This window comes from Taudactylus pleione, unplaced genomic scaffold, assembly GCF_031769625.1.
Source record: "Taudactylus pleione unplaced genomic scaffold, aTauple2 ptg000755l, whole genome shotgun sequence".
NCBI classification, from domain to species: domain Eukaryota; kingdom Metazoa; phylum Chordata; class Amphibia; order Anura; family Myobatrachidae; genus Taudactylus; species Taudactylus pleione.
The window spans coordinates 2672953-2699910 of NW_028285157.1; the positions used below are offsets into that span (position 1 = coordinate 2672953).

The 26958-nt window shown below is 42.7% G+C and overlaps 1 protein-coding gene across 1 annotated transcript in view; it reads left to right on the plus strand.

Moving 5' to 3' along the window:
* The window catches only part of SLC6A17 (solute carrier family 6 member 17), a 116920-nt gene extending 99595 nt beyond the window's left edge, over window positions 1-17325 (plus strand). The window contains exons 10-12 of the mRNA XM_088457312.1: window positions 2043-2202; window positions 2880-3042; window positions 15776-17325. Of these exons, the coding sequence (XP_088313438.1) occupies window positions 2043-2202; window positions 2880-3042; window positions 15776-16144 (692 nt within the window). The 3' untranslated portion in view covers window positions 16145-17325. The remainder of the gene's footprint in view (window positions 1-2042; window positions 2203-2879; window positions 3043-15775) is intronic.
* The last annotated feature ends 9633 nt before the right edge of the window (window positions 17326-26958 follow it).

Sequence of the window (26958 nt, forward strand, 5' to 3'; positions counted from 1 at the left end):
GGCAGCATCTAATGCGGATTTCTGATCGCTGCCTCCGGAAGTTGCTAGGACAAATCTGCGTTACGTGCTGTTTCAGGGCTAATCGCGGGTTGATTGCAGGCCTCTAATTGAATTGTAGATTGGAAACAACTAGGAGCTGATAAAAATTTCTGTAAGTATGTGAAAAGGGAGAATATTTTGTGAATAACAATTAAATATGCTGCGAAACAGGAGAACACACCTAAGGTTCCAAAAAAAAAAAGAAAGACAAATTGAATAGCTCTGGACACTTTACCCTGGAGCAGAGGCTGTTGTGTGGTACAACCTATGGCTAATTCAATCTCCTGCATTATGTTGGTGGAAGAGCACACTGTCCCTTGAGACTCTGTCTCTGACATTCTCCTCCAAACCCTTCATTCTCTCTGATGACCATCTTCCCTGAGAAACTATGTTAGTCTTTTAATAGTTTGACATTGACTTATACAAATGTTATACAAAAGTTCCGGGTCTGATCTGGGGGTTGGAACAGAGTTCCAATCCGGATCAGACCCGGAACTTACCTCTTTCATACTGCGGCGTCAACCCAGGATATTCCCAAGTCGGCGCTGTTCACACCGGGTCACTGCAGTGACCTGGCTGTTACCGGCGTTGCAGTGGACACTTGGAGATGCAAGCGCCTCTGAAACCGGCCAATCAGGCGACATGCGGCACGATCCGGGTCATCGTGAACCGGATCGCATGGTTTACATTGCAGGGTGCCACGACCCGTGGCCAACCCTGCAAAGTACCCGAGTTGGATGTCCGGGTCTCTGGACCCGGGTGGATCCATTTACACAGACAAAAATCCCGGGTTAATGCACATCAACCTGGGATTTTTAGGTCGGTGTAAAAGGGGTATTAGTTAAAGTGACAAGATCATTTATAGAGTATTTAATATGCTTATGGTATATTTATTTCATAAACACTGAAAAAAAATCCAAGAATATTAAACACAAAATTACCCCAAAATAAACACTAAAAACCATAAATTATATATTTAGAACTGCCAGTGAGGGAAGAAGACAGCTTTCATTGCATTGCCACTTTGTTACACTTAAAATATTGAGAAATGATCACTATTTGTTGCTAATTTTGTTAATTCTTGTCCTATAAATTATGACTAATATTATGATGTCTAATGGTTTAGCCCAAAATAGCAAATACAGATGAGCATATTAACACCTACTGAATCTTGTAGAACACAGATGTGTGTTCCCGCTTTGAACAAATATGTGCGACAGACATATAAGCATGTTCCCTAAACAACCTATGTATGTATGCAAACATAGACCGTCTCATGGTAGAGTTAAGCTGCATACACACGTAAAGATTTTCTGTCCAACCATCCAACTAGTTGATTGGTTTAAATAAAAATCTGGTAAGGTATGGGAGTAACTGATGATCAGCAATTTGCTCCTACATGCCAGAAAACAGATGAAAATGGTCGTCAGACAAGTTTGTTAAATGTTTGATCTAAACAATTTGTTCAAACAACAGTTTTTGTCCATTTTCTGGCGTTTGGGAGCAAATTGATGATTGTCATTTGCTTTCATACATTACCAGATTTTCATTCCAACCAATCAACTAGTTGGATGGTTGGACAGAAAATCTTTACATGTGTATGCACATTAACAGTATCACTGCTAAAAAAAAGAATTCCCTTAAGTGAAGCACTATAATGTTTATTTATTTTATTTATTTGCAATTTATGATCATGAAATTAAATGCATCTGCACCGTTATAATTAGCCATGATTTAGCTTCTCTGCTACCTATAAATTTACATGTATGCATCACTTTGGGGGGTGCAGACCTTTGGCTCAGCATGTTTATGGATATGATGACTTAAGTGATTTCACTGTAATAGCAAATCCAAGTGGATCCTGAATGAGGAAGTTCTGCTGGTAACTGAACTGTCCCGATCCGCTGTGGATTGCATGTATAACTTGCATGTTGATACTGTTACATTCATGTACCATGCACATCATTCCACTGTATAATTTTTCTTTCTGCTAATAATTGTAGTCAGCTGTTGCATCCTTGCCTTCCTGCTGGGCTTGATCTTTGTTCAGCGTTCTGGGAATTATTTCGTCACCATGTTTGATGATTACTCAGCCACACTACCACTCACCATTGTGGTCATCCTGGAAAACATTGCAGTAGCTTGGGTGTATGGCACAAAGAAGTAAGAATTCTACCGCTCCGTGTCTGTCAAACACCTTCAACCTGAACTTCCTCCCTTCCAGTTTGATCTTTCTGTCTTGTGCTTCATTTACTGACTACTGTATAACGTTTTATAAAATGTGCTCTTTATATGAATAATATTTGTATCATCTGTCCAATATCATTTTGAAGACTAACCTAACCGATTTTATTAACTCTCCTTGTCTCCACTTAATATTGTTTCATTTTACTTCTTGCTCCATTAGTTAGATCTAAAATATTTTTTACTGGTTACTTCTGACCAGATGCAAACTGCAGTATACGAGTAGCAAGTCAACTTACCAAACATTGTACGTATTATATACTGAGAATTGTATAAAAAAATGATGTCTATAAAACTGATGACGTGTGACATCTGCAACAATAAGTTACAAATGGTCATCTACAATTAGCTTAAGTATAAGTATTTAATACAAATATTAATATTATTTATTGCAACATTAAAATACAAAAAACACAAAGGGTTATTTCTTTGTTGAGCGTCTTGTACTAATTCTTAGAAAAATCCCTTTCATTTCTGTAACAAAGATAAGAGCTAACACTTCACCCCACTCAGCAAATGAGCACCATGAGATCTTTGTCTTGTGTGTGTATTTTTGTGGACATTGATTCACATTCGTTCTGTCTCGGTGTTTCCAGATTTATGCAGGAGCTCACAGAGATGCTGGGATTCCGCCCATATGTCTATTACTTTTATGCGTGGAAGTATGTGTCACCAATCTTCATGGCAATTCTGCTGTCAGCTAGTGTAATCCAACTCTTTATCAGTCCACCAGGATACAGTGCATGGATCAGAGAACTGGTAAGTAAAGCGCTGATCTATGTAGACTACAAATTGTTGAGCCAGATTTGGAAAAAATTGAACAAACCTGAAAAGCTCCATAAAGTAGAGAAAAGTAAAATCTGAAAAAGAAACTAAAATATAAAGTATTTAGTAGCAAAAATAACCAGAATGTATCCTTGCATCATTGAGCACTTTTCTCATACCAACGCCTGCTCAATTTCTACTATAATGATATTATTACCATCATCTGTTAAATTATATGAGCACTAATATGGGCATATGTACTCTTAATTTCAAATCAGTAGTTAAAAGTGAGCAGTTAATCCTGGCAAAATCTCTATAGGCTACCGTTAATTGAGCAGAAAGGGGAATAATCATAAATTACTAAGCATGTCTGATGTCCCCTACTCTTTGGGCTTTACCCACCATAGAATAAAAAGACTGATTGGGGCATGGAAAAACAAGTTTAATGAATAATCTAGAAAAGGGGGAGTTGCAAAAGCACTTCGAATTGTCAAGCTAAGACATCGGGGGAGTGGGCCCACTGCACTCACACTTTGCCTGGCTCTAGCAGGTACTCACTCTGACCCTCCTTGGGTTCACCCATATGTTGTCATATGGAAATATCCTTTTGTGTCGCTCCAGAGGTACATGCTGTGACTGACTGCAGTGCTTATTGCCAAGCACTTTCTTGTATACTATAATTGCTCCAGTAGAAGTGTGCTGTGCATGCTCCCCAGTACAAGAAGTCTGCCTCTCTCCCCTAGAGTGATAGCAAACAACATATACTTTTTAAAAAACCACATTGAATAGGAACTTGAGCAGCGGAGGTTGACAGAATGTGTTACAAATGCTGCGTTCCCTTTCATTCTACTCACTGCAACCTCATTAAGCATATGACCAAGTCTCTTTGCGATAGAAAAATGACTCAGAGTCCCCCCTAATCTACTGATTTGTTTTGGATATGTAATTTGTGTAACTAATAAATCTATTGATGGTTCTTAAGGTGTGTATGCAGGACTGTTGCAGGAGTGTTCGATAAATGGCTTATAACGCTCGTGCAATGGCCAGGATCGGGAGGTTGCATCTTATGTGCTTTTTCATATTTATCGTTCCAAGCTGATACGTAGGCCAGTCAAGTAGATGAAGCTAGAAAATTTTGCCAGAGGAATTTATAACCGCTTGATGATCTGTAAAATAAGGTTTGGAAATGTTGGTTCCACCTCCTGTAGGTTGTATGTGGCTAGCCAGAATTCTTACCATTAGAGGTGTGACAAGGTGACTGCAGTTATGTTTCTATGCCTGGCACATGCTTTGCTTTGAATGTCATATTGAAACCTGTGGATCTTCAAATGAAATGCTGCAGCAGTCTTATCGCAGGTGGCAAATATGCGCCTTGGCTCTTTATTACCTGAACCCTGCCTGAGTTGTCACATCACACCAGAATAAGGCTCATGCTGATATGGTCACACATGCATGTAAAATAGCTATAAAATCATATTTAAGTTCATATATGAATAGAAGGTATCTGAAGATGTATCCAGCTCTGCACCAGTAGCATACAGTATGTGCCAGGTTTTCATCATTCTCAGTTTTTCCCAGATACAGTGATGTGCGGACAGGTAAGGCAGGTTAGAAAAATAGAAAGAAAATATTATAAATATCTTTTCTACTTCAGGGTCCATAGGGTATCCACAGGATACCTTGGGGTATAGGCGATGGCGGCAGACATCCAGGCACCACAGAGTTAAATTTTCAGCCTCCCAGGATGCACTGGGGTCCCTCTCCTATACCCCGCCCCCGAGCCTCAGGCCACTCAGTTTTCGTAGGTGCCTGGCCGGACCAGTCGCACCGTACAGAGGGGGGTCTTTTTAAGGCCCCTGAATATTTCTTCGCAGCTGTGGCTGCACAACTAGAGTGCTCCAGCATAGGACAGTCAGTATTGACGTCCATGCTGTCACTCCTACACCCCGCCGGTACCAGAACGCCGGTACCGATCCGGGGATGCTGGTAGGTAGCTGGGGTCACAGCTAGCGGTGATCCCCGGCTACCTGGACTGTGGCCGGATGCACGGGGAACAAGGTAAGCGGCGGGGTCCCGCGGTGGGCACCCGCCGGTAACACAGTCCTGTTTGGTCCCCAGGCAGGGGGCTCCCTGGGGACCGGCTGCGCGTGGGGCCAGGTACTGATCCTGCGCCTTCCACTAGACCACCAGGGACAGCGGGCCGCAGCATGTGCGGTACAGCGCGGCGTCCCAGGGGTTAATAGCACGCCAGGGGAGAACGCCTTCCCTGTCTCACAGCCGGCGTCTCCCCCGCTGCACAGTGCCATTCCACAGCGGTCTGAGCGGGCTGTGTCAGAGCTCCTCCCCCGGGCCCTACCTTCTCTCTGCTCCTCGGTGGCCATTTTCTCACTACATATGCTGGGGATGGCAAACGCTGCTGGAAGCTGATACAGATGCCATTGCGGTCCGGGTCCCCCGCATACCTCTCCTCAATTAAGGTCAGTGTATGCAGCACTGTTTCCTACCAGGCTCTGGTCTGTGTAGTTGATTGCAGTGCTTTTAATGCAGGATGTTATCTGTGCATTGTATGTGACTTAAATGCTAGCGCTGTTTGCCTGTACTTTCATTTCTGACTGTCAGCCTTTTCCTATCCCTGTTCTTCTGCTACAGCCCTTGCGGTGCGGTGTTGCAGGGTGTTTATTACCTCACAGTAAACGTGGTTTTTCTGTGTGGGAGGTCACATATGCTCCGTTCACACTCCTCATGTCGGAAAGTGAACGAGGATATCCTCTTCCAGCTATAATGTACTGATATCATGTGCAGTTAGCGGAGGGATATGTAGACGCTGAGGGTTTATGGAGGGCATGTTGTATTATATATCACGCCCCATTTCTGTCACTGTGCCTGCACAAAAAAGGGGACCGCCCTCGGCTGGCTAAGATGCTTACAGCCTTTGGGGCAACGCCCCCTGCGTTTCCCCATAGGGGTTATCGCAGCCTGTGGTGGTCTCATCACATGCAGGGGTCCCTCGACAGTTGATGGTACCCCAGTGTATCCTGTTTTTCGCCCCCCCAGGTCTCACAGGAGCCTGTGTGGGTGAATTTATTGTCCAAATGGTATAGCACCTGATGGACATTTTACAGGGGGAGTCACCATTTCGGCCTTCTAAACGGCCTTTCGGGTCTCAGACGGGTAAAGACATGACGTCTGATGACGGTGACATTATTGACTTTTTCAGACACGAGCCCCTTAGTGCAAAGGAGGTGTAGTCTGGGTCTAAAGTCTATATACCTGGCCTTCTACGGGCAGTCCGTGCGGCTTTGGTTATTACATATCCCCCGTGACTAAATCCAGATATGCCTTCTTTAAGGATAAGGGTGTTGCCACTGTAATTCCTCTATCTGGTCAGGTGGATCATTTAGAGGAGGCGTGGAAATTCCGGGTAAGCGGTTCCAGCCTCAAAAACGGTTGACCTTTTGCATACCCCTTTTGCGGATAATTACATTTCCGAATGGGAGTTACCTTTACGGGTAGATTCTCATGTTACACGCCTAGTGAGGAGTGCTACGTTGCCCTTGCCCTCCAGGTCCTCTTTGAAGGAGGTTCCAGATTGCAAGGTGCAAATATATCTAAAATCCAATATTCCCTTGCTGGAGGGGCTTCCAGGCCGGCTATGGCCGTGTGCTGGGGGGCCAGAGCCATGGAACACTGAGTAGGTAACTGGATCTCTGCACACTGACTCTTCAGCAGAGCAGGTGGATAGTGGCAAATTCTCAGAGACTTTGCCACGTTCATAATGAGACGGTCTTACATATAGCCTACTCCTTTCCAGAATCTCCTCGGCAACAGTAGCGGCTTGCCGCTCCCTGTGGTTGCGCTCTTGGAAAGCGGACGCAGATTCCATTTGGAATGCTTTGCCTTTTACGGGACAAGTCCTGTTTGGCCCTCGTCTGGACGCAATTGTGGCCCTGCAGGCAGCAGCTACATCTGCGTGTCTGCCAACGGCTACAGTCCCATCAGGGTCTGGGGCTTTGTCTTTTCGGCCCTGTGAGGCCAGGGTAAGTCTAAAATACAGCTTTCCAAGACAGTCAGTAGCCAGAAAATCTGCTCAGCCATAAGAACAGGCTTGGAGTACAAGACGTCCTACTCCCAAGTTGGACTATAAGCCTTCAGCCTCACGGGACGGGCCTCCTCTCGGGGTAAGAGAAGTATTTTCTTGAAGGTATGTCCTCTCCTCCCGGTAAAAGCCTCCCAGACGGTTTTTCGTTACAGGTCTTCTGTCAATTCAAGACAAGGCCCTGTAATTTTTGAGGGTGTTACACTCTATGCTCCAGGCAGGAGTTATAGTACCTATTCCGTTGCCCCAAAGGGGAACGAGGTATTACTCCATCCTCTTTCTGGTACAGACACCCAATGGGTCTTACCAGGACATTCTCAACCTCGAATCCTTCAACAAATTCTTAAGGGTTCCTCGGTTCGGGAGGGGGATCCTGCATTCCATCATTCAATGGAGCCTGGGAATTTTGTGGTGTCGTTGGATATATTCAGGGTGACTACCTGAATATCCCTCTTTTCTTAGCACACCAGTGTTTTCCTCAGGTTTGCAGTGGTCGATAAACATTTCCAGTTTCTGGCATTGCCCCTTGGTCTGGCCTCCGCGCCTCACGGTTTACCAGGGTCATGGTAGTTATGGCAGCCCATCTGCGGATGCAGGGGGTCCGCTTGTTACCCTATCCAAGTGACCTCCTGTTATTACCACGGTCTCCAGAGATACTTCAGTGCCATATGCAACGGACAATATCTGTGTTGCTACGTTAGGGCTGACTGATAAACTGGAAATGGTCCTCTCTGATTCTTCACAGAGGATGCTCCATATCCCAACATCTGAGGATCTTTGTGATTGAGGAAAAGATCTCTGCATTACAGGCAAAGGTACGCAGTTGCCTGCAGAGTCGCCGAGTGTCTATTCACTTGGCAATGTGGTTCCTGGGTTCCAGGATGTCGCTGTTCGACATGGTGGAGAGTACCCAGCTTCACTCTAAAGAACTTGATCCTCTACGGATGGGATGGGTTGTCCCATAGGATAAAGTCAATAGGCTTTCCCCGGAGGTTTGTCTCTCTCTGGCCTGGTGGCTGCAGAAAGCTCACCTAAACAAGGGGCACCCCCTTTGGGATTGCGGACAGGGTCCTTCTGACGACGGACGCCAGTATCCGTGGCTGGGAAGCAGTGACGGGTCCACACTTGTTCCAGGGCAGGTGGACACCAGTAGTTTTTGCGCTTCCCATAAACATCTGAGAACTCTGAGCAGTATTCAAGGTTCTCCAGCATGCAGGACAGGTCCACCAAGGAAATACCGTGCAGGTACAGTCTGACAACGCCATCATGATGGCTTATGTAAACCACCTAGGAGGTTCCCGAAGTCAGGCGACACTAACAGTGGTGTCCCGAATTCTGGCTTGGGTGGAAGGCTATATCCCTGCCGTCATCGGCAGTGTTCATTCAGGAATCCTCAGATGGAAAGCAGGCTTTCTCAGCCGTCAAGACGTGCATTCAGGGAAATGTCCTCTTTATCAGGAGGTGTTCAATCTTCTGGTGAACAAGTGGAGCCTTTCAGAGATGAGACTCTTCTGATAGACGTAGGTAGGTCCAGTGGACCTTCCAAGTTGTGTACCTCGTCCCTCCGTTATCCCTTCTTCCTCCAGTAATAGCAAGAAGGAGGCACGCTCCTGCTTATAGCTCCAGCGTAGGCCAGATGGCACTATTACTCAGATCTTCGGAGCCTCTCAGTTAACACTCCGAAGCTGTTGCCTCTACGCCCGGACCTGTTGTCTCAGGATCCTGGCTGATAACCAGACCTGGGTTGTCTGTCCTTGACGCTGTGGCGGTGGAGACTGCCCTCTTAAGGTCTAGGAGTTTTTTCCAGCTCTATAGTTAACAGGGGCTCTGTCCATGCTAAGAGCTCGGAAGTTTTTATCTGCAAGAATTTACCATTAGGTATGGTATACTTTCTTTCAGTTGTGTCGCCCTAGAGGCTAGGCTCCTCGGGTATTCCGGATATCCAGAGGTTGGCTTTCCTACAGGTGGGCTTAGATAACGGTCTTCGCCTTGCTTACCTGAAGGTGCAGGTTTCTGCCCTGTTAGTATGGTTTCAGTGTAGGATTGCTACTGTTCCTGATGTCCGCACCTTTGTGCAGGGTGTACGTTATATTCAGCATCCCTTTGGCTCCTTGGGATTTGGCTGTGGTCCTTAGGGCTCTCTGAGGACCGCCATTTGATCCACTGGGCTCAGTGGATTTCAAATGGCTTACGGCTAGAACTGTATTCCTTCTGGCTCTTAATTTGGCCAGTAGGATCTCAGAAAGGGAGGCTCTGTCATGTAGACCTCCCTTTTTCTCATCTTTCCTAGGAACAGGGCAGTGCTTGCCTTTACTTCCCCAGTCCTGTCTGCTGGTGAGGCCTATTTGACTGTGGTACGGGCGCTAAGAATTTAAGTTGACCGTACCAGTCCATTTAGGAAATCAGACTCTCGGTTTTGTCCTTTCTGGTTTCCATAAAAAGGGTTGGCCTGCCACTACGCTAACTTTGGCAGGATGGATTCACAGGTCTTCCTGTTCCATCCTCTATTAAAGCTCTTCCACTAGGTCTGTGGGTCCTTCGTGGGCAGCTCGACGTGGCGCCTCAGCGGTGATTGGCAGCCACGTGGTCATCTGTCCATATTTTTGTAAGGTATTATGCTTTTTATACCTTCGCCTCTCAGGATGCTTCCTTTCGGCGGCGGATTCTCCTTACAGCACAGGAGCGTCCCCACCCTTAAAGGATACTGCTTTGGGACATCCCCAAGGTATCCTGTGGATACCCTATGGACCCTGAAGTAGAAAATATGAGATATGGTAAGAACTTACCCTTGTTATCTCTATTTCTACGAAGTCCATAGGGTTCCACAGGACTGTCGCACCTGTACTGCAGATGGGCTTTGATCTGGTCACCGGTTTCTCCGTCTCCTTCTGGTGAGAATGTGATTCTTGTGTGTTCCAGACTGTCTTCTCTCTCTTTTTTGCTCCTGCTCCGGCCTATGGCTTGTTACGAAACTGAGTGGCCTGAGGCTCGGGGGCTGGGTATAGGAGAGGGACCCCAGTGCATCCTGGGAGGCTGAAAATTTAACTCTGTGGTGCCTGGATGTCTTCCGCCATCGCCTATACCCCAAGGTATCCTGTGGAACCCTATGGACTTCGTAGAAATAGAGATAACAAGGGTAAGTTCTTACCATATCTCATATTCTTTGTATTTAATCATTTTTATAGTCAAAACTCTGAAATAAAAAGTGTATGGCAGGTGAGGCACTGCCTCCCCTGTCTACCTTTTCTGCACATCCCTGATCAAAACTCATCAACTTTCCAGCACTATATACTGCTGCACCTTTGTATAATGCCCACATGAACCCTCAGGTTCATATATGTATCTGTAAATCTGGCTCTGATACTAGCAAGTGCCTCTCCAGCCATTTACCTCACTGCACGTCACTGACCAGATACAGCCAACTAGGTCATAAGTACAAGAAAAGTTATTTTAACATTAGATAGGGAAAAATTATTCACTATTAGGTTTCCTTTAAATAAAAAGGCTCTTTATAAGGTATGCGCTTCCTTCTCATTTGCGAATGAAAGTAGCAAATAACATACTCACACATATGCCTACACAGTCATATACTGTAGACATAAGCAATGTATAAACCTTCAGATGGTCAATCCACAATCAACCAATCAGATGTGACCAGCAAGTGCTGGCGACCTTCATCATCATCATTAGTGTGTATTGGCACCATCCCTCTGGCACCTGCAAATGATACAGCTACTGACAGACATATCTGCGTCTCCGTGTGGGTCAGTTCACAATTATGCGGACTGCATTTTCATGCATCTTCCCTGTTCTGTATCTCAAAGCATAAGCAGGCACAAGTGTCACATCTGCACATGGATGTACAGTATGAACAGTCTTTGTCTTGCTCATGTAATATATATATTTATATGCTACTTATACGGTTGTGTGCCAACTCAGCATGAACCCATGGTTATACTTCCATGCTGGATTGTTGCTGTGAATTTAAAAAAAGCTGAATAAATAACAGTTTGTTAGTCGGGCTAGGTCTTTCCAAGTAGCTGGCCATGGGACTGCAAATCACTCACACTGAGCACAACTCTGGAATCCTGCCACACCAGCTTTGTACTGTGGTTGGTGGTTGCTGATGCTATAGTCAAGAATAAAGAAAAGACGCCCACTGAACAGCACTACATGGAACGAAGCGGCTGCTAGACTTAGGGGTCCACCAATACTCTAAAATAGGTAAATAAACACAAAAAAAAAAAAAATAGAATATAATAACTTTATATTCCAATCCATAATCATGTATCACAAATGACAATTTATTAGACAACAATAAAAACATTAAAAGAAAACTATGTAGACATAAATATAACAATGTATCAACAAAAAGGAAATTGCTAATATGATCTGATTAAACAAAGCGCTATAGTGATATATTATATTAATATGCACAGTATTAGTAATTTTACAAGCCTGTATCAGAATGAAAATAGCTTAGTAAGGAATGTATATGTTCTTACAAAAAAAATATACTGTGTCAAGGATATTAAAAATGTTCTGCAAATGTATAAATCATATAAATACTGTAGCAAAATGTGATGGCAATACAATAAACCGAGTCACTCAGCGCTGAGGGAACAGTCAGTATATACAGTATATTTGTGACCAATAGTTATAAACCAACCTAAAGAGTCTAATTCTTGTAGGCGTAGTGCAAATAATGTGCCCTGCAAATATGCCTCTATAGTGCCCAGATCACTTGAAATTTGCTGCTGCTGTGTTAGATGTAAAACAGGTAGTGGCTGAGGAATACAAGAGTGCAGTCACACATGGCAGCCGGCATCAGGCACAGCTGGCAAATGTCTCTGGGGTGGATCTGGGACACTGTAGATAAAGTTACCACTGAGGTAAATATGGAGCCAGTGAATTGGCCGGTGGAGCGGACGGGTGCAGCCACTCACCGCAATCTGCTCTGGATTCCACTAAGGGCCTGATTCAGAGTTGTATGCATTGCCTATGTTTATGGATTTGAGCGATTATCAGTAAACCGCGAATGTGTCTAAATTGCACTGCGCATGCATCAAGGAACATTACCGTAGTCCTGTAGTACGCAGAAACTTTTTATTCACAGTGTGATTGACAGGGAGCATTTGGAGGAAGTAACGGGTAGAACGCAGGTGTGTTACAGCCATTTTGGTGATCCTGTACACAAGAAGTATGGCTCCGGCGTCTTAGTTCCCACACCATTGTGCAGGACCATGGGCTCACTCAGGACTGGGATACTCAAATGATCTGTGACCGATGCTGCATCTTTGTATGCAGATGCTTGCCTTTGCAAAGCCGCTGGTAGCCGGCTCAGTACATCTCCTGGCATCTGTGATATTTACATATTTTCACATAGCATCTGCGTACACATTCCCAGCAGCTGTGACATTAGCATACAACTCTGAATCAGGCCCTATGTCTCCTCTGATATAGCCGGGTACAGCAGCTAGTCTGCCGTAGGCCTGACTTACGCATTGTCCCATGAACATGATGAACCCTTTCATTGTATAAAAACTCTCCACACTGAAAATTACACATACTCCTATTACTCACCGGCTTCTGTCTCAGTCACTCTGATCCTGACTGCTGAGCCGTGCTACCTACTAGGTAGGGACTAGGGACCTAAATCAGACCCGCCCGCTAGATTCATACGCTCGCTGGATGCTTATGCAAATTCAGCTAAATAACGGCAAAGTAGGCGATCGTATGGCAAGGCATTAGTAGGCCCACTATATCTTGGCGTGCGATCGCTTTGTGTATGCAGACGCCCACCAGCCAGTCTAAAGATGCCCACTTGCGCACAATGGGCCTGATTCAGAGCCGTTCGCTATTTGCGGTCGTTCGTTCAAAAACAAGGGGTGGCTATTCAAATGATCCGTTCGCAAATTGCAGTCTGTTCACACCTCTAAGTCTGAACGAGCGAGCAAAACATACGCTCGTTTATTTGTTAAAAACGCCCCCTGGCCACTCGCACCATACGTCATGTCCGCTATTTATTAGATTAATCGAGTACATCGACCAGCGTATGAACTGCTCGCTATTCTTGTGGTTGGTGTTTGCTACCACAAATTTGCGAGCAGTTCTGGCTATAAAATAACCCAGTGACGTGGTCAATGACGCTGCTGTATTAATTATGCACACCCATAATACGCCCGTTTTGACCTTTAAGCACGCCTGCGTTCGGATCTCCACTCCCCATTTTCAAGCACCTTCCCCTGTTACCACCCACATACGCCTCATTCTGTCACTCAAAATAGCAGGCACTCGCTATATAGCGTACAAACGATTTTCGGCCGCACTGACTGGTTCGCGCATGCGTACTAAAAACCGTACGCATGCGCAGATGAGCAAACATCGCTCGGAACGAGCGTACTGCCGCTAACGAGCGGCTCTGAATGAGGGCCTATATCTCCAGGAAGTGTATGTAACCATCGGTACATCAAGGACCATCAGAAGCGAACGCAGCGCTTGTGGTTGACTATACCGCACCGCAAGCACTGCAAGCACTTCAGTTTGAAATTCAACCATGTGGCGTGTACTTTGACGCTGCCTGGTAATTATACACGCCTCTGAAAACGGTGGTGAGACGCTCAGGCACGCCTGCGTTCGCACCTCCACTCCCCCGTTTTTAATGGCCAGCCCATGTCACCACCCACAAATGGCTTCTCCTGACACTCACTCTGCTGGGCTGTCTATGCGCAGCAAGCAAACGCTTCCCCATCTCTCGCACTGGTTCGCGCATGTGCACAATGTGATCGGCCAGCTACGAGCGAACGCATCCTAGTGAGCGGGTCTGAATCAGATCCTAAGCTCAGTATCCTCCCATAGCAAAGTCAGCTTTGCAGCTGATCCTTTCCACCCTGCATCCAGTCCAATCGCAGCCATTAACTGCACATCTGGCACTGACTAAGTTATATCCAACCACACCCACAGTGTGCGTTTAAAAACTTTAGATCTTGCAGTGAACCATACTGACCAAGCTGAAACTTTCTCTTAGGGGTATATTTACTAAAGGTCTATTTAAATCGAATTTGATCAGTTTAATATCAATGAAAATTTATTTAAATTGATCAACATCGATGTTGTGTTTCAGGGGCTCAATCACACATTTACTCAATTAAAATCGACCTTTAATAAATATACCCCTTTGAGTATTATCTCCTTGGCTGGGGAGGATTTGGGGTCTTATTCAGAGAAGTGCGCTATTGCCGTCGTGCTGCAATTTTATACACAGATGATATATGAAAATATGCTAATATCGCAGACACCGGATACAATTCAGTATCTAAAGATGAACATTTTTGCACTCCTCACTGACACTGCCTTCTATGGGAAGTGCATATATGTTTTGATGCTGAAGAGATCAGGGCATTCCTTGCTGAATGCAGGTCGGTCACACTTGTGGAATCATCTTGTCACCAGGTTTGACCATTTTAGTTAGTAGTGTAGATATGTGAATGACACTTCTTTCTTTAGATAATTTGCCGGAGAAGGTACCTTGGATTTTATGCTTTTGGTTATGCTACGACGTTGTTGGTACCTTTCCATCGGTTTTATCATTTTTACCCTGTACGTATAAAGTGACAACACATTACATAGCTCTTTACAGAGAATGTCACATCATTATCTGCCACATTGGAGCTTACAGTCTAAGGGCCTGATTCAGCAGAGGACTGAGATGCTATTGCAGCTGCTAACATGGCAGCAGTTGTGATAGCACTAATATGGTAATGTAGCAGGAGGTGTTATGCCTCCTGCATCCATTACTGATCCGAGCTGCATCCTAGGACGCAGCAATGGTTCATCTGCGATACCACAGATGCACAAAAGAGGCCAGAAATTCTCTGTCAACTTACAGAGATCTGGGCTTCTTCACTCCTCCCCAGTGGCAGCGAAACGCCTCCATTTTGAGAAACAGAGGTCATCACTGCCCAGAAATGGCAGCAGACTGTCAATGGCTACCATACTGCGTGCGGGATCGCAGACCCGTACTGCATATGCACAGTATGAGTCCTGCGCATGCGTAGATTCCATTTGGGAATCTGCGATCAGCTAGTGCACTGCTGAATCAGGCTCTAAATTCCTTACTAAACATACATGCACCAAGTGCAGAGGTTGTACATCTTAGGAAAAATAGCCTGATGTCATTATAGAACTTTGGTGGGAATTGCCTATAATTTTTTGTAGAACCTCTAGGTATGGGTTCTATGTGACCACTAATTAATGCTAGTTTTCCTCTCAAACCTGTTTGTACTGCAAAAATTAAAGCATGGTTACAAGGCTTACTTTTTGTACCATTATCCGTTTTTCTGTACAGTATATTGTAGAAAAATTGGGTGAGTACAATTCTTGCGCAGTAAACCAAGCTACCTGCTGCACTACACACACCTGGGGAGCAACACAAATACTCCCTATACAAATATAAAAGGACAGAGTGGATGTGTGTGATAGAGCGCTAGGTCTGGATTATGGATGCTGAGTAGGTGTGTGTGATAGAGCGCTAGGCCTGGATTATGGCTGTACAGTATATGTATTTGATGTAGTGCTTCCTGATGGAAACATTCATATACTTTAATCACTATACCCTTTATTCTGTTTCAGGCTGCAGAACAATTTCTGCTGTATCCTCCGTGGGCTCTGTCATTGCTTATTTGTCTGATAATATTAGCAATCCTTCCAGTGCCAGTAATCTTGATTCTTTCTCAATTGCAACTATTACCGGATGGCTCCAATAGACTATCCGTGTCATACAAGAAAGGTCGTATGATGAAGGATATGTCCAACTTGGAAGATAATGATGAAACACGCTTTATCCTGAGCAAAGTGCCTAGTGAGACCCCATCTCCAATGCCATCTCATCGTCCATATCTCGGTCCTGAAAATGCTTCTCCTTTGGATTTGGGTGGATCAGCAAATGGGCAGTATGGGAGTGGCTATGTAATGGCAATCACTCCCGAGTCAGAACTTTGATCTTGCCCTCTGGATTATCTCACAACACTGTCAAATGCAATTAACTTTATGTTTTGCAATTAAAAGCCCTTTCCAAAACAGCTTGCAGCAAACGATTAATAAAAACAATGGAACTTTTGTCTAACGAGAAGAAAGAGATGTTCTACCATAGCACGACTTGTCTTGTCTTTGGCATATCAGAAAGGTCATCGTGCCACAGTGGTCCTCCAATCATGGACATCAGGCGGCTTGCTTCTGCTTTGTGAGTTTATTCATCCTCCCACTATGTATGTTCATGCTTAGAAGAGAAAAGCTTCTTGGTGTATAGTACTGCATAATTGTTTTAAAACATGTATACTTTATCAACTGTTTTATGCTTTTCCCTTGTTGAAATATTTTAAATATTTGCAAGTGTTTAACACACATAAAAGTACGAGTAATAACAACACAACAAAGGTGGTTTATTAGCATAACCTACTGTATGTACAAACTATGAGACTGAATAAATTATTGCTGAACATATTAATTTACATAGAAAAAATATGAAGCTATAAGAGAAAGATAATGTATGTCCACTTTATTGTAGCCATTACTATGCTAAGCAGTCATAGCAGTGAGATAAAAGTAAGGGTTAGGGCCTGTGTACACAGATGGATTGCTTTTCTGTCTTTCATGGGGGAAAGGTATAACAAGACTGCAGTCAATGGAGGCCTATGGGTTGTTAATGCACGTGGACATTTTCTAATCAGTTTTTCCTATCACTTCTTTTAATTTTGTTAAAAAGCTGCAGTTTATACCCTACATTTTCTGTTTTTATTTTTTTATTGAGTTAATGGGAACAGGAAGAGGAAAAACAGGCATAGAAAATGTGTTTAGTCTGAAAGAATCGTATAAAAACATATTTAAGAAACCTTTTTAACATAAATAATAAAATATGATATAATGGGAAAAAAATATAAACTTTTTATCTATATAATATATAAGCAGATAAAAAGTGCCTGTGTGCACATAGCTAAAGCACTTTTAAAAATAGAAAAATGTGTTGCACTGGTTTCCTATGCAGTAAGTAATTGTTGTTTTCAGTGTCCAGCAGGCTGCACAAATCACTATGTATCACAATAGTCCTCTCCTAGTGATTTAGCTATAAATGTGTTTAGATTATACAATATATTTGTTCACTTTTACAAATTATATTTTTTCTATGCAATGTGTCTCAATGTAAAGGGACACTAATTCTGAAACACATTTTGCCTCATACAAAACAGTTACTAATAACATAATATGTGTGCATATCTCAGGTCTTGTCACGTATGGGAATTTATTATATATATATATATATATATATATATATATATATATTCAAAGCAAACCTTTCTCTAGCACTAATATAATCAAATTCTGACAGTTATAAAAACTGTAAAATCTTTAAAGACTTGGCTGCTCCCCTTTCTGATCCCTTGCCAGCTGAGGAGCCAGGCAGGCAACATATACAATTATTCCAAAGGGGCACCAAACAAGTTCTTATTTGGCCCCCTTTGTTACAATTATATATTAATATATGTGTGCTTGTTCCCATACCTACAATTTGAGATGCATGACATTAGATTTGTTATGCAATTTGATTATTGCTCTCTGTTTTCAGACACTTTCTGCAAAAGTAGGTTTTTAGGTTTATACTGGCCACACACATTTAATGTTAACAGCGATATAGTGCTTTGGTCTGATTACGTACTGTGATGCCCTAAAAATGGGTGTGATGTCTAATAATAATGTAGCTCAGACCCATATGGTCATTATCAAGTATGTTGTAAAATGTGGTATGTGACTGGTATTAGTAGCTGCTTTATATAAGTCAACTTGTATTTTACATTTATTGAACATTTAAAGATAATTCATTTTTTCCAAGTTGCACAATTAATATTTTAACTTAAATAATATCTTTATATGGTCCATTTTTACAGGTCCTGAATCATAAAAGTACAGTCAATTTCTTGCTTCAGCGTTGTCATAGGAACAGTGCAGTCTGTAAATTTACAAATTGTCCTTGCATCGTCATATCTAAAGTGGCATGTTTACCAGCACTTATGGGCTTGTGAAAAAATTAAAAGAAGCTAAAGTATAATAATATCAAATGAGCCTTGACATAACAATTTTCTTATCCTATAATAGTTTTTACTTATGATATATGACACAAGATGATTTCTGTTCTACTGGAGTGAGAGTTGTGGTCATATTTTGGTTCATGCGGTCCGAAACCACATGATATCTCTTTAAGATCAAGGGGCCTATTTATCAAGCATCTATTTTCATAAAATTCTGTAGAAACTTTAGTTTCTGCATAATTTTGTGAAGTATGTACCAAATTCGGAAGAGCAAAGTTTTTCGTAGTTTGGCCTCATAGGTTTACGTCAATGCTTAGATGACATAAACCACTTTAATCCTATGGAAGCAATCTCACAGGAGAGGGACCTTCCGATCCCTCTCCCACCTCTGGACGGCTACTGAATCTGATATTGTGCGGATGCGCAGTGTCAAATTCCCCTGGAGGAGTCTTTCACAAATATGAACTTCTCCTCCAATATGCTGGGAACGTAGCTCAAAGGGACAGCGGTTAGCGCTACTACTGTCCCTGCGAGTTACAGTTAGTACATAGTGGGGATATTTGAATTCAAAATTTAAATATCCATTCACCTGGAGGGCTAAATCGCATGATCTAGTAATTCTTTGTTTCCAGTTTACTTCCACAAAGGTGAATATTTTTTTATTTTCTATGATAAAATTTGTTTGTTTGGCTGACCAATTACTGTACAATTTCAGACCAAATTATTGGGTTAACTTAAAACTGCTTGTTGTGCTGTGATAATAAATGACTAATTAATTAGAATAATATAGTAAAATCTTCACATGACAGAAAATAACATTGATTGACAGTTAATTATGTTCTAATAAGCCTCTTAATGAAGTTTAACGCCCAGTTCCTTTCCTCCTTATTTGATTACATATGCACTTTAAAGGAGATTTAAATATTATTACTCAGGGTCTCTATATTTCGTTGTAGCCCATGTAATTTACACACTGTGCAATATCAGTATTTGCAGTGCTTTTGTTGATTCTAAGTCTTTTTGCAAAGCAATGTAGACATTTTGTGAAATTAATTTTGTGTTGCTGTTTTGTTGGTGAAACCTGATCTTGTGATATTTGCATGCATCGCCAGTTCAGGTTTAAATACCATGACAACAGTGTTTTGTGAAACTCACCTAATGTCTGTATTTTTGCCAGCTTACAAAGTATGCATACATTGTATTGTTTTTATTTTATAGTCAGGCAGAAGCAATTAATGTACATCTCATCTTCAACCACTTGAGATTGGTACCAAATGTTAGTATCTGTAAACAGATTATTTTCCTATTAGAATTGAAATAATTAAGCCAATAGAACGTCACAATATTAGAGCTATATATACACTGAATTCTATGTATAATTATATATTGTTATATTGTATATTCAATTGTATATGTCAATGTAAATTATGTCCCTCAGATAACGTGAACTACTTGACGTTTCATTTTGTATATATTGCTGTATACTGTAAAATAACTTTCATTTTCTGGTTACTTGTATTGTATGTGACTGTAGTTAGGTGGTTTTGGAAATAGAACTGCTTGTTGCTTTGTGTCATTTTCTGTGTGCTAACAGTTCTAAGTTAACGCTAGGGCTAGTTAACACTGTGTGTTGTGTTAGAATAATCTGTGTGTCGGCCCATATACTTTAGAGCCATATAGAATTTTAACGTCTGCGGAAGCAGAAGAGAAGCAGTGTGCACATATCATTTAGATGGGGCCTGCTCCATAGCTTAATAAAGGATAATACTCAGCCACATCTTCACCTGATCCCCTGCATACTAAAGCAATTAATGGCCTGGGAGAGAGCCAGTGCTATGTAATAGACCAACTAAACACATTTCTAGAGCTCAATACAATGCTTCATCAGTCTCTGAGGGCAGTTCCAGCCGATATCTAATCTGCCCTAAAAATACATAGCTTTAAAATAGCACATAAAGAATTGAGAAGCACAAAGGAAACAGAATGAGCCAAGCTCTCTCTTGGTATAAAAGCACATTGCTGATCAACATATGGTCAGTAATACTATATATCAGATATATAGCACAACAATGTTGTAGTGAATAAGAGGTGGGGCAGTAGGGTGGCAAAATAAGAATAGTAATATAAGAGCACAAGAAAACCCAGCAATAATCAAAATGGGTGTAGTCAGATGTTTAATGAACAGAATAGCTGTGAGTGGTGATAGTAATGCTGTAGTTAAAATAAAAACAATAAAATATATTCACCAGCACTATAGGCAGAGTTTTCAAATGGATCCATAAAACATACTAGAAACATATGCTACAGATAGACTACATGCAGATCAGTTATCCTTGCTGAGGCAGCTTCTGGACACAGCAGTGAAGTTGAGTCTATATGTAATCATCTGGATCATTTCCTCTCCTTCCACACTCTTCATTTTGCAGTCATTCATTGGTATACTCCTCATATACGAATGCAGAAGGAGGAATACTGTAGTCAGTTAGTCAGAGTATGTAGCCATTATTGTTAAGTGTCCTCCTGCATTACGGTATGAGCTTTTAGACCTCTGGTTCCCAAACTAGGTGCAGTGACACCCTGGGATGCCACAGATGTGTTGGGTATGGGATGCCGGCGGTCAGAATCCATACGCCGGGATCTCATCAGGTTTAGGATACCAACACCTGTCATTTAGTATCCTAATCATCCCCCTCTCCCTACTCCTCCCTCCCCACTGCCAAAACCTAACCCTCCCCCCCTTGTGCCTAAACCTAACCTGCCCCTATTACCTAACCCTCCCCCTAACCCCAGTACTAACTATCAGGATGCTGGCGGTCAGGATGCCGATGCTGGGATTGTCACAGATGTAAGAATTCCAGCACCGGCATTCTAAGCGCCGGCATCTTGACTGTCGGGATTATAACTACATCCCGCCACAGGTTGGTGGTCCAGGACCAAATCAAATTATTTATGGTCCATGTGATAGGCAAACAGAAGCTCAACCTTGTCCACCACCACATAACTGACCCAAAGGATGACAGATAACCACAATTGACTTAATTTAATAATGTTTGCAGAATTTGTCAAGGTGCCGTGAAACAAATGCTGATACTCTAGGGCAGAGGTTCTCAAACTCGGTCCTCAGGACCCCACACAGTTCACATTTTGCATGTCACCCAGCAGGTGCACAGGTGTATTCATTACTCACTGACATATTTTAAAAGATCCACAGATGGAGCTAATTATTTTACTTGTGATTCTGTGAGGAGACCTGGAAAACATGCACTGTTTGGGGTCCTGAAGACCGAGTTTGAGAACCTGTGCTCTACGGTGATGTGATTCAAGAAAGTTTGGGAAGTACTGCTTTAGCCATTTACAGACTCTGGCTGCTGTCCCCAGTGTTGTAGCTCTCTTCCATTACATTTCTTCTTTCCAATACTGGATGTTTTCTCTATTATGAACCCTCCTGTATACCCTCGCATCACATTCTGTCCGCTTCTCTTTATCTCTTTCCTAGTTGTCTGCTCCACTTTGTCTGGTAAATGTTCCTCCATTTTGTACAGCATGTCTGCTTTTGTCTTCCTGTCTCCACTTCGTTGACTTGTTGCCTCATCTTCTTCCATGATCTGGCATAACAACACAATCAAGCATTTGGTCTCGGGTGTGATGCACTAGAGATATTGCTAGAGCTAAATTTGAAAGCTAATTCCGGAAGTTCTCAGGAATACTGCTCTGGACCTAGATACAACTTTCTCAACCCCTATTGCTAAGCCACTGGGTGCACCTGAAATATTGCGCAAATCAATATATACATTATCTGCAACAAGCTTGAATTTGAATACACTATTCACAATTTACTATACTCAGGCAAAGCACTTCAGATCCCCCAACTTAATAAAGATTTAGTTAAACTCTAAGAAAACATACTAACAAAATGGTGAAAATTGGGATAACATATCTTTTCCACAAATCCAGGCCTGCCCCCAAAAATGTGCTGCCTCTAGGTGGGTTGGGTCGGGATGCCGGCTCTCGGGATCCTGGCGGTCACAATCCTGATGCCGGCTTCCCAACAGCATTAGCATGCCGACAATTGTCCGTCAGTATCCCAACCCTCCCCCTCTCCCTACCCTATGCATAACCCTCCCCAGTGTCTGATCCTAACCTCCCCCCCTAGTGTCTAAATCTAACCTTCCCCTCCCTGCACCCTAAACCTAACCCTCCTCTCTTAGTGCCTAACCCTTCCTCTAGTGCCTAACTCCTAACTCCCCCCCCCTAACCGCAGTACTTACCGCCGGGATACCGGCGACGGGCATTTTAACTGCCAGCATCCCGACTGTTGGGATATTGACCATATTCCTCACAGATAGGTTACAGGCACACCCATCCTACAATTGTTTTTGCTTTCTGTTCTTCTTGGTCTCTTTCCCCTTTTTGGTTAAACATAGTCCAGTAGTTAATGGTTATATCTGCAGTACGTGGATGTCTGTACTGTAATTTGAAGTGCCCAAAAGCTTTCATAGGAAGGGAAAGAGGAATGTTACTATTCTCCATCCTTTGCTGCAGGAACTGTAAGGCACAGCCCCACCTCCCTACCCGTAAATCCAGCCATAGTGAATTAATTAATGCAGTATGGTAACTGTTTAGAACTAAACTGGCACTTTAGCAATAATTTCAAAGTACTCTTCTTATTTAAAGCAGATAACACACAAGCAAATAACTACTGTATATATGCTTCAAAAATAGCACAAAAAAAAGAACATAGCAAACAAAATTATGGGCCAATTTTGTTACATAAATTAAGTACAAAAAAACACTTATAAATGTAGAAATATAAATTACTGTATGAAAATGTACTAAGGGAAACTCAGTCCACACCAGCTGCCATCATTTTCATTGTTCACAGGCTTCCTACCACTGATAGTGGAGTTTTATAGTAAGTGAGCCATTTTAAGATCAAAAAAAAAAAAAAAAAAATCTTGCAGCAGGACTTATTGTAGTAGATGGTATTAAAGGTTACACAATGTTAATATTGTAAACATGACATGGGAAAAATATGCCACTGTTGTCAATATTCCAAAATGGCAGGGCCAACTTGAATAACATGGGAACATTATTCATTTGTGTATATGTTGAAACTGAACATCCGGTGTGTAGTGTACAGTAACAGGTCTGTTACACGGAGAAACAGCTCCAGCTTGAGGCAGTGACACACGGCGATTGTTGAAGAGTGTTCTGACATGCTGTTGTATCACTTCCTTATGCAGCACACACCACGTATCAGTTGTCATATAGAAATTCTGCTCATTGTATGTAGAGATGAGTGGAGTTGCAGAGGGATTTTGCACAAATAGTATTTCACAGCAGAACCAATCTTTACTTCATTTTTTATTTAGTTTGCCATTATGAAAAATGCCAAAATGGTTTTGTGAATTCTGCATTATTGATAAGTGGGACAACAATGTTCTGCTCTGTGATGTGGTTGAGGTAGTAGCAGGGAATTCTTTGCAGAACACTTAAGGTTAAATTCTGCTGGAGACATGTGCAAAATTCTGTCCCAAAAGCGGAATTTGGAAAATATTACACTTTTGAACATTTCGCTCATCTCTAATTGTGTATAATAAATATCTTCTACTTCCATAAGTATTCTCTTCAGTGCTCTGTTTAGTATATAAAATAAGGTGTGTAACTGATCAGATAGTACATGTGTACAATGTACATGAATAAACTCAGTTCTTATAAGAATGGCTTTATTTGTTTGTTTTTTTAATGATATTGTTTATTTGTAATCTAAAATGGCATTATGTTCCAGAAAATATTCAGAAAGCTGATGTCGTAATCAATTTACCTTTCTAACCTTAAGGTGTCCTGTGGTATCTGGCACCAAGACGTTAGCAGCAGATCCTTTTAATCCTATAAGTTGCAAGGTGGTCCCTCCCAGGCTCAGACTTGTTATTCCAGCACATCCCACAGATGCTCCATCAGATTGAGATCTTGGGAATTTGAAGGCCAAGTCAACACCTTGAACTCTTTGTCATGTTCCTCAAACCATTACTGAACAATTTTTGCAGTGTCGTAGGGCCCATTATCCTGTTGAAAGAGGTCACTGCAATCAGGGAATAGCATTACCATGAAGGGGTGTACTTGGTATGTAACGATGTTTATGTAGGTGGTATGTGTCAAAGTAACGTCCACATGAATGCCAGGACCAAAGGTTTCCCAGCAGAAGATTGCTTAGAGCATCGCACCTCCTCCATCAGCTTGCTTTCTTCCTATTGCGCACCAAGATTCCAACTCTTCCCCAGGTAAACAACACACATGCCGCTGGCCTTCCACATGATGCCAAAAAACTAATATTATGCTGACGTGCCCACTGTAGGCACTTTTGGCAGTGACTAGGGGTCTGCATGGGCATTTTGACTTGTCTGCAGCTACACAGGCCCGTACACAGCAAGCTGCGATGCATTGTGTGTTCTGACACTTTTCTGTCATGGCCAGCATTAACTTTTTCAGAAACTGGGGGAGGGAGGGACAAGGATCTTAATTGCTGGGGCCTACTCACCAAACTTTGCTATGGTACCTGAAGATGCCATGTTTTGTTCCTGGATGCATATCAAGGAAGCCATTTACTATCAAACCAATCACAACTTTTTTATAACTTGTACAATAATGATCAAAGTTAAGTGCTATGAGTTGCTGCATATTTAACATTGTTAGTGAATAACCCTCAAAGAATGCAAATGATTCCAAAGAAAAACAATTTTTTTGTAGAACCCAGGTTATGCAGTAGTCATAGGGGTCATTGAGTTGTTAGTATTAATGTTATTGTGTAAACATTTTTTCTAATAATTCATATTTGATGGTGTTATAATGGGTTACATGGATTGGCAGATAACAGTGCTGAAAATACGTATGTTTGGTTTGTTTTGTCCCCAGACTTAAAATTCCCACGACACTTTGCTAGGGTAAAGAAAACAAAGGAAAACATTTGTCCTGATGAAATCAAGGAAAGGCACCCTGTAGCTGGTATCACAGCGACAGTGCTGTCTGTAGCATCCTTTGAATGCTACAGGTAGGCACCCTCCCGTAATTACAGCTGCCTGGAGCATTTAGAAGATTGTCCGGGCACTGCTGCAGTTCCGGGTGCTTGTGCCCCTACTCTCTTAAGCGCGACATGAGGACGTCATGCGTAAAAAGGGCAGGGCTGGCACAGGGCACTAAGAGTCGGTGTTACAGCTCTGCTGTATACTGTACCTGAAATAGTCCTATTGGCTCAGTAATCTGTAATATCCGGTATACCATTCTACGTAAACCTTGAATCTTTGATGCTTTCAAACCTGTTTAAATTTATCTGAATATTCTCTTTAAGCATTTCTTATCCCTCTTTGTAAATTTAGCATCGCAGTCCTATACTGTATGCATCAATGTCATTTGATTTGAAAGCCCTATCCCTAGCAGCAAGTAAGGTTTGAACTACCCCATGTAGCCATCTTTTTTCGTTAGCAAATACCATTACCCACTTTTTAGGTCGTACAATAATATATACAGCACACAGGGCTGGTTCTAGACATTGTGGAGCTCAGGGCGAAAGTTCACAGTTGCACCCCCCCATAAAAATAAAAATAAAACTTTTTTTAGATGACGTTCCTCTGCACGTGCTGAAAGCACACGCGCTTCCGGAAAGGGGGCGTGTCCTTGCGGAACACCCCCAATTCATCACACTGTGGGGCGTGCCCAGCACTTGTGAAGGTGCTGGGCTTCCCTCAAGCTCTCCCTTCGTGGCGAATAATTGCCATGTGCAGTAATGCGCCTTACACAGTAATGCCCTTTATAAACACATTATGCCACATGCAGTAATGCCCTTTATAAACACATTATGCCACACGCAGTAATGCCCTGTATAATACATTGTGCCACACACAGTAATTCCCTTTATAATACAGTATCCCCAATTCAAATTATGCCACACATTAGTCCCTTATTCATGTTATAACACACAGTGGTGCCCCTTTTACACAATGCCCAAATAATGCCCACAGTACTGAGTAGTAGTGCCCCTAATACAATGCCCACAGGAGTAGTGCCCCTAATACAATGCCCACAGTAGTGGTACCCCTTATAGAATGCTCACAGCAGTGGTGCCCCTTACACAATGGGACCGGTAGTGGTGCCCCCCATGCAGTGCCCTTATCAGTAGTGCCCAGTGTTAATGCCCCCATTCGAAAAGTCCCCTATAGTAGTGCCCCCATTGGTAATGCCCCCAATAGTAGTGCCCCCTATAGTAGTGCCCACATTAGTAGTGCCCCAGTAGTAATGCCCCCAATAGTAATGCCCCCTTATAGACATGCCCCCAGTAGTAATGCCCCTTATAGAAATGCCTCCTTATAGACATGCCCCCAGTAGTAATGCGCCCTTATAGACATGCCCCCAATAGTAATGTCCCCTTATAGACATGCCCCCAGTAGTAATGCCCCTTTATAGACATGCCCCCAGTAGCAATGCCCCCTTATAGACATGCCCCCAGTAGTAATGCCCCTTATAGACATGCCCCGCCTGCCGCTGCAATAACAAATATCAGTGGGCGCCCGGCAACGCGGGGGGGACCGGCGCTGTTTTTTTTTTTTTTTCTTATGGGATTTTTTTTTTTTATGGGATTTTTTTTTTCCATCTGGGGACTCAGTGGCACCCTCTAGGGGCCGGCGCTCCGGGCGATGGCCCTGTTAGCCTGCCCCTAGAACCGCCACTGATAACACAACA